Genomic DNA, 8,464 nt, shown 5'->3' with positions numbered 1-8,464 from the left:
CACAATTTGAGTTGAATTACTGAAATAAATGAACTTTTCCACGACATTCTAATTTATTGAGATGCACCTGTAGATATAGATACCTGAGTCTGACCAGTCTGAAGGTCTGGGCAGAGTTTGGTGGTGGTTGTAGCTTTAAAGGTCTAGACTCTAGGAGGAGATACACTTTAAAATTTGGTCTCAGAAGAAGTTTAAATAGGATTTCAGCTTTTTCAAGCCAACTTAATAAATGATATTACTTATTGGCCAATATTAGATATTTAACTGTGGACTTCTGTCTTTTAAACACTAGTTTTCCCTGTTGTGTCCTAGATCATGACTTTCAACTTAGATGCACATGTAAAATGGTGAAATGTTTTTTTTGTGGTTACAAAATGTCCATAGTTGTAGGATGTGTATTCTATATAATTTTGTTGTTGCAACTCTCTCAAAATACCTACTTCTCATTTACTTATTATAATCCACTGCCTATAGTTCTACTTTTTGGGTATTCATCAGTTTGTCAAGAATATTCTAATCAAACTGTATGTATTTTTGCTGTATATGTTATGACTTTTAGCTTAGTTTTAGTGTGATTTGATATTTTTAGACAAAATAGTATTGGTCTATAATACAGGCAATTTATTAGTATGGGTAATAATTAAGGGTCAACCTCGTCATTATCGCAAAATAAACCTAGGCAGACCCAAATGCAAAGTAAATGCATCTGTATTAGGGGTTATAAATTGTTGTCCTGGAAGTAATTTGACCACAGAATGTCACAATTGACCTAACAAAATCAAATATTTTTATAGTAACAAGAATATAATTATAACCTGTCATATCATCCAGAATGTCAGTATTGATGATCTCTAATATTAACCTTTTGAGTTGGAGTGATCAGGTCGAACACAATATGTACAAGTACAGAATTACAAATCAACAGCCTTAAGTATATCCACAGGTATACCCCAAGGATCCATACTGGGTCCATTGCTATTTATGTTGTATATTAATGATCTTCCATCTGTTTGTCCTGACATTAATATCCAAATGTACGTGGATGACACTGTTATTTATATACTTGGGAGAAGCGAGTCACAAGTGGCTAATGAACTTGGTCCATGAAAGTCTATGGTTCATGTAACAGCTTGACTAGAACAATGCTGTTTACAATTAAATATTTCTAAAACGTTGTGCATGTTTTTGTTGTTGGTTTTTTTTTTCGTTTTTTTTTTTTTTTTAACCAAAACATATAGCTCTTGTGAAATGCCAGATTTTTTTTATATCAGGGGAACAAGGACCTTGGAAGGCTAAAGTTAAAACGGTCTGTGACCGGGTCAAATTTAGTCTCTCAAAGTCAAATTTTAGATTTATTCGAGATTATATGTCACCAGAGGCTGCTATGATGTATGTTAATTCTATGGTCATTTCTCAAATTACTTGTTGTTTAACAACATGTTCACAAGCTAGTACAACTACTTTAAAACCATTGCAGTCTTTGTATAAACAATCACAAAAAATTCTTGATAAAAACTTTTCACCATTGTTCAATATTTAAAAAATACAATTTGCTGAGTTGGGATAGCATGATCAAATATGCCGATGTTTATCTTATGTTTAAGTCTATACATAACTTGACTTCTCCATTAAAACAGCATGTTAATATAAAAACAACTGCACATCGGTCTACAAGGGGTGGAGTAAGGGGGTTGTATTATTCCCCTCAGAAAGTGTAAATTTAGTCAGTCTGCACAGTAATGGAACTCCATCCCACCAAAAATTTGAGGAATGGATACATACGGTTCTTTTAAGTTTCATCTTTAAAAAATGGTTAATTAATACTCAACACTGTCAACATTAGTATTTTATTTGACCTGACTCTATGCCTTTATGCTTTCCTGTAATCATTGCTTTTGTTTTTTTGTTATTCTCCTGTTGCTATCTCTCATGTAGTACACAATATGAGTTTAGATATTTTTTTTCTACAATTTGATGTTTTTAGCATGATTTATATGTGGGATTATGATGTTTGTATTTTTTTTTTTTTTTAGTATTTTACATTTTTAATGTGTTGTTTTTTCCCTTTTTGTTTTTATAAGATGCTATGTTTGCTTTTTTTAGGTTGACTTTTTAACATTCTGTCAAGAGTCTACAGATGAAAAATAGCCTTCTGGCTAATTCTGGCACATTTACAGTCATGTTCATTAATGTGCATTGCCCTTGTAAACAAATAAACTTAAAGTTAACCAATGTTTTATTTATATTAACAGTATACATAGTTAAATAAATCTCGGAACCTATTTATTTTTAGATTTCATTACATTGTGAATTGTCAACCATCAGTCCACTGTGAGCATCTGCTGTTTATGATTAACCTTGTGATGGAACGAGAGATGGAAATTGGCTTGTAGTAGTTGCAAGTAAGGATAAGTTATTTTCCTACTGATGGCTGGCTATCATATGCCAAACTGGTGGTCCTCACAGAAGTGACAAGATGAGAAACAGAATCTCTGACTCCCTCTGCTGCCGTCATTAGCTTTTCTTTCTGCAGACAGACTGACCCTGATGGAGAGAAAACAAAAATCACTCACAAAAATATATATTTAATTATTATTATTTTTTAATAATTGATAAATATTTATATTAAAGCATTTCATGCATTTTTAATATGTAACTAATTATAAACAAAGCCACAAAGTATTATAAAAATGACTGCACAAACCTGTGACTGTATATAGAGAAAGCTCATTTCGAAGTCGCTGTACAAGCTTACAAAGTTCCTCTTCCTCCTCCATCTCTGAATCATCTGAGTCTGAATGCTCTTCCAGAGCTAAATCAGACATGGATTGATTAAGTAAAGATTGATCTTGTCTTTCATGCAGTAATTCCTCCTGTTCCACCTGTAGCCCCTCCTCCTCAACTTCCTCTTGCTGCTCTGAAGCCATATGGACATCCTCTTCTGTGTCATCCAAATTTGTGGAGATGTCTTCTGATACCTCATAAAGAGTCTCCTCATCCACTTCTGTTCTTCCTTCCTGATATGCTTCGCTCCCCTCCTTAACATGCACTTCTCCACTGGAGCTGTCTTGAGGTTTTAAACACCCTGGTTGTGTCCAGTCGTTCTCACTAATGCTGCTATCATGCTCTGGTTGAAGGTTTGAATGGGAATGAAAGTCAATTCTGAGCTGATCTCTGTCCCTCAGACTCAAAATCTGTGACAATGAAAAAAAAACTATTAAAGAACCTGTTATATGTTCCTTGTCATCTCTCTCTGGATTTCTTCTTGGGTAAACCCAGCATGGATAATATTTTCTTTAGAATGTTCCATTCATAGAGTGGTGTCCTTCCACCATGTCCATGCAAAATATTGGCCCTTACCAATAGCCGTACTACATACTACTTTCTTTTCAAAAAGAGTAAAAAGCATGTCATTCTGAAATTAGCCTCTGTCTCCGTCTTCTGACAAACACACTTATTTGATCTAAATAAAATATTTAAATATTTATATGAAAAAAATACGAAAAAAAATATTTAGACCTAACTTAAAGATTTTTCTATTTGAATCTGCTTACAAATTCCATTCATTTGAATAACACAGTTTTAACATAAACCAATAAACTGAATGTTATATTTGTCCGTCATATACAAATGAAACGGGTAATATTTTTGCACTCATAAAATCATGGCATAGTTTATTATTGCCTATTTACATTTATTTATTTTATTTAATACATTCATATTTTTAAAACCCATTTATATTAGAACATTATATTAGAATCAGCATAAATCTGCATAAATGTATTAACATGGTTAAAATATGGCTAGCTGTGGAACATATGCAATTCAATTAGTTAAAATGTATGAAACAAATTGAATATTGATGATAAATGTATAAGTTGAATGTGTTCTAAATGTATTTAAAACATTCAGTCTATTAGTATGAATACAGAAATCTGTACAGTTGAACTACTCTTACAGTTTCTTATGTTTCTTTATGTATGACTGACACATATGCATTACATTTAGTTTCTTAGTTTGTTCATGTTAAAACTGTGTAATTCAAATGAATAGAAATATTATATGCAATTCAAACACATAAATCTTAGATTTAGGCCCAAATATTTTTGAACTGCCCTCCTTATGACCCTTCTCACATGTCTGACTCTGTCCAGTTCTTCTTCCAGATGCTGGTTATGTTGGTTCATCGTCTCCATCATGGTCTTCAGCTCAGTACATTTGTCCTCCAGTGAATCATGCTCTGACTGGGCTGCAACTCTCCACACCTGAAACTCTTTCTCCAGAAGCCTGATCATAACATCACAAACACACTGAGGTGCAATACAACAACATAATTGTACACAAACACGGCACACAAGACTGCCTGCCAACCCCTCCCCCCCATAGTCAAAAGATTTCTTTTAAAAAAGGGCCCACCATTTATCTCTCTGCAGATCCCTCATGGCCTTCTGAGTAACACTGAGGTCTTTTTGGAGAATAGCTGCTTCTCTCTATAACACCGTAAACATAAAAAAATATTCACAGGGTGATTGTTTATCATGAATCATTATTAAAATCTATAGATTGAATTTTACTAGGAACCCCATGTTGTACTTTATTGTGAAACGTTGCAGGTAAGTTACCTGAGGAATCTCGGTCTCTTCTGTCTGCAGGAATTTCGACTCTACAGTAACCACAGGAGGGGTGGCAGTCAGACCTGTTTCAGGAGCATTATGCGTGTCTGGATCTGCTACACTGGAGCACTGCAGCACTGGAGAAGGGGCACTGCAGACACACACAGACACATGAAATCATCTGCATGCTGTTAAATATGTACAGTATGTTTGCTCACTTGCTACTGCCCATTTCCAACACAGAAAAACACATACTGTACACACAAAATCTGTACTTGTATTGCAGCTCTGCAATGGAGCCTGCCCTCAGGGCTCTCTTCCTCTCTGCTTCTCTCCGAGTGTGTCGAGGTACCAAAGCGTGTCGAGCGCTGGAGGCAAGTGACGCCATTGACTCCTTCCAGGATGGCTGAACAAACCGTAATATATGTAACCAAAATATGTATCGAGTAATTAAAAGAGAAGGAGCAATTTTCTCGCCATCTGAGGGCTCCATCATCTTTTCCTCCCGACTCCATTTCTCATAATCCCCTGTCTAGGAACTAATTACTCTCACACCTGTTTCCCATCACCCAGACTACTTAAGCAGCTCCTTCACTCATGCTCATTGCTAAGTCTTGCCTTACCTAATCTATTGTGTTTTGCTGGTGTTTGACCCTGCTTGTTTTTGACTACGCTCATTTTATTAAAGCTGGATTTAGATCCCAACTCCATTGTCTCGTTCATTGTTACACTAATATTTCAAATTCTATGATATAAAAAATGAAATCAGTTATTATTATTATTATTGTTATTATTTTAATTAATCACACTAAATTGAGGCATTAAACTGAAAACCTTTGTTAATATATGTAAAACATCATATGCTTGGTTGCACACCTGAGTGCAGTACTCCAGTACAGGATGAGAGGGCTTATGTTTCCTGCTGTGTCTCTCAGTCAGAAAGCAGCTTTGGCACAGGTGTACATTCAGGCATTTCAAACAGCGATACCTATGGACAGGTCATACCATTATCATCTACCAGACAGCATGCATGTCAACTCCAATACAAACATAATGTACCTGTATTTTTTAGTATTATTTATACTATCATTTTATTTTTATTTTCAGTAATTATATGTTTTTGTCATTTATGTTTCTTTTATTCATTTTCAGTTTTAGCTTAATTTTATTTAACAATAAACATACATATTACAAACACTTTTCTACACTGTAACATGCACACAGCTGTGGGCCAGTAAATCAATTTAAAACCCTGTAAAATATGTATGGCAATACTATGAAAAAGCATACCTGAGGCCAGTGATAGGAAAGGCTTTACAGGCATGGCAGCGGACTCTGTGCTGTACAGCTTCACTCACTGAAATCCTGTAGAGAGTGGACAGCCATAACAGCAGCCGGGGTTCTGACTGCAGCCAGCCAATAAAATGCTCCTCAGTCACACGTGCACTGATTATCTGAGAGAAAAACAGTATTGTTTGTTGTTTTGTTTGAATAAAAGATTCTGCTATATCGTGGATTTTCAAACTTTTGTTGCCATGGACCACCAAAAAAATTCAGTCAAAAGTTTGGAATAATTAATTAAAGGTGCAGTAGGAGATCTTGGAAAATGCTAACTTTAGCCTGATAGCACTGAAAGCGAATGTCCCCTGCAATCGCTGTCCAAAGCCACGCCCCCTGAACGCATTTACGCTCACAGACCAGAACACCAGAGACAACATTACAATAGACTACATCAGCGGTTCCCAATTCCAATCCTCGCGCCCTCCTGCTCTGCACATTTCATATGTATCTCTTATCACGTGCGACGTTTGTTCGATTCGACCGTGAGTGCCCTGGGAAGTGTACATCACCAGATATTCCGCCATGATTCCAGTTCGAAGCGAGCATATAAGTTCCATACAAAGGGCATTAAAGTGTGCGAGACGTGAATTTAAATTGTATTTAGTGAAGTAAACTTCAACGGATTTCCCCTGCTTCTCTTGCGCGAGGACTGGAATTGGGAACCACTGGGCTACATCATGTGTCATTCACCGGTGACAAAACTTTATAGTAACACAGTTAGTAAAAGTACTACAATACCATGAAGGAAGATCGGCTTGTTGATGTTTGTTTGCCATTCTCTTTTTTTTGTCTGCCATTCTCGCTCTGTCTGCACAGCGTGCGTGAACGCGCTGATGACGTATCTTGTCTGCGCGAACAGGGTGCGCAGAGGTATGCAAATACATATGTTGACAGGCAGGTAGGAAAGCCAATTAAAACGCTCGGACCGAGCGTTTTGATTGGACGAACATTTCTTGGTCCTACACCTTCCACAGAATATATAAATACAGATAAATACATTTAGACCACTTAACTTAATGCTTGCTATCGGGATGTGAAGAGACTTTCAACCAACATAGCAAAAAAATAAAAAATAATGTTTCTGAAGACAATCACCTATTGCACCTTTAAATGATTTAGAAGACGTCTCTTATTATTTTAATAAAAAAGTACAGTAAAAACAGTAATTAGTTATTGGAAAAATATACTATACCCCATTGAAACAAGAGGACGCTGCAGCTTCAGCATGACCAAAAACATGGTTTTCCTGAACCACTGCTGGGACCTTAACCAGACCATTTTAGTTAGAAATTTGCTAGTATTTGTTAAAAGTAGATCTAATTCATTGGATTGTTTTTCTCACCTGACTGACGTCTTCCAGCAGGATTTTGAGTGCAGTTCGACTGATGGAGCCCCTGTCACTCTCCTGATTCCCACTGTAGCTCTCAACCAGTTGGAATAGAGCTGCAAAGACACAAGCACAGACTCTAAACACTGAACCATGATTGTACATCCTGAAATAGAAATCAAGAGAATGTTGAACAAACCTCTCTGTTTAGCTGAGAGAGTGTCTCCACAGAGGGTGATCAGTGCGGCCTCCACTGACCTGAGCAGAATAACACCAGTTTGCTCTCTAAAAGAAAGCAGAAAGTTTAAAGTACACATGCATAAATACAAAAACAGACTTTTTAATGTAAAATCAACAGTTACCCCTCACCTGTCAAACAGTTTAAAGAGAAGCCTAGTGGTTTGATCTGTGGCTTCAGGTACTGCCTCACCAGGAAGTTTATATGAAATGCTCTGGAATAGCTCTTCTAGATGCTGCTGTACATCTTCTTGAGCAAGACTAATCACTGGTTCCCCAGAACTGGACAAAGTATTTAGAACTGGGCACAAATCCTGCAGTGCCACCAGGTGCACTGTGGTTTGAAAAGACATTTATGAGATATATATTGCTGGTGGGTGAGATAATATAATGCCAATGCATCCAGCTGTATTTCACATAAACATGAAAACTCACTCTGACATAGTTTTTGTAATGCGCGAAGCTTTAGAGCAGCTTGATACACTGCAGGCCGAACCTCATTTAGACCTTTTATGGGAGAAATTTCATGAAATGACACATGAAAATACCACATAAGAGAACACTAACTGTAATTGCATTTACTGCAAAACACAGCTGGTTTCAATAAATTGATGGGTTCTTTTTTGATAATTGTACTATAAAAAGAAAAATGTAGTTGACCTTAATTTGTGCCATTTCCTTTGTAAGCACACATTCAATATAAATAATAATTAATAAATATATTATTATCTACAAACCCTCTCCAGTGCCAATACTTCTTTTTACACAAACATTTTTTTTCAGTCTTTTATTAATGCAAAGAGGGACAAAACTTACCAATGCTATCCAAATCCATAACAGTTCACTGCTCGATAAGCCACAAGTTTATTTCTAGACAACTAGAAAAAAAGAACAAAAATAAATAAAAAATTCAAAATACAAAATAAAACTGTTGAACTTAAAATAA

General features: G+C 36.0%; 1 protein-coding gene across 1 annotated transcript; it reads right to left on the bottom strand.

Moving 5' to 3' along the window:
• Positions 1–2,295: 2,295 nt before the first annotated feature.
• On the bottom strand, positions 2,296–8,071 carry LOC107660006 (dystrotelin-like). Its single transcript, XM_016449137.1, has 13 exons — positions 7,954–8,071; positions 7,651–7,852; positions 7,481–7,566; positions 7,297–7,397; positions 7,147–7,218; positions 5,904–6,067; positions 5,490–5,601; positions 4,889–5,019; positions 4,623–4,764; positions 4,417–4,490; positions 4,137–4,287; positions 2,705–3,194; positions 2,296–2,544 (listed from the first exon to the last, which is right to left on the bottom strand). Exons 1-13 carry the CDS (start codon positions 8,069–8,071, stop codon positions 2,414–2,416), a joined length of 1,974 nt encoding a protein of 657 aa, XP_016304623.1. The 3' UTR covers positions 2,296–2,413.
• Between the last annotated feature and the right edge of the window lie 393 nt (positions 8,072–8,464).

Source organism: Sinocyclocheilus anshuiensis, unplaced genomic scaffold (assembly GCF_001515605.1).
Source record: "Sinocyclocheilus anshuiensis isolate Anshui unplaced genomic scaffold, SAMN03320099.WGS_v1.1 scaffold55, whole genome shotgun sequence".
Lineage (NCBI taxonomy): Eukaryota > Metazoa > Chordata > Actinopteri > Cypriniformes > Cyprinidae > Sinocyclocheilus > Sinocyclocheilus anshuiensis.
Note: the sequence above shows the minus strand (reverse complement) of the source record. Positions and strands in the feature narration are given on the sequence as shown.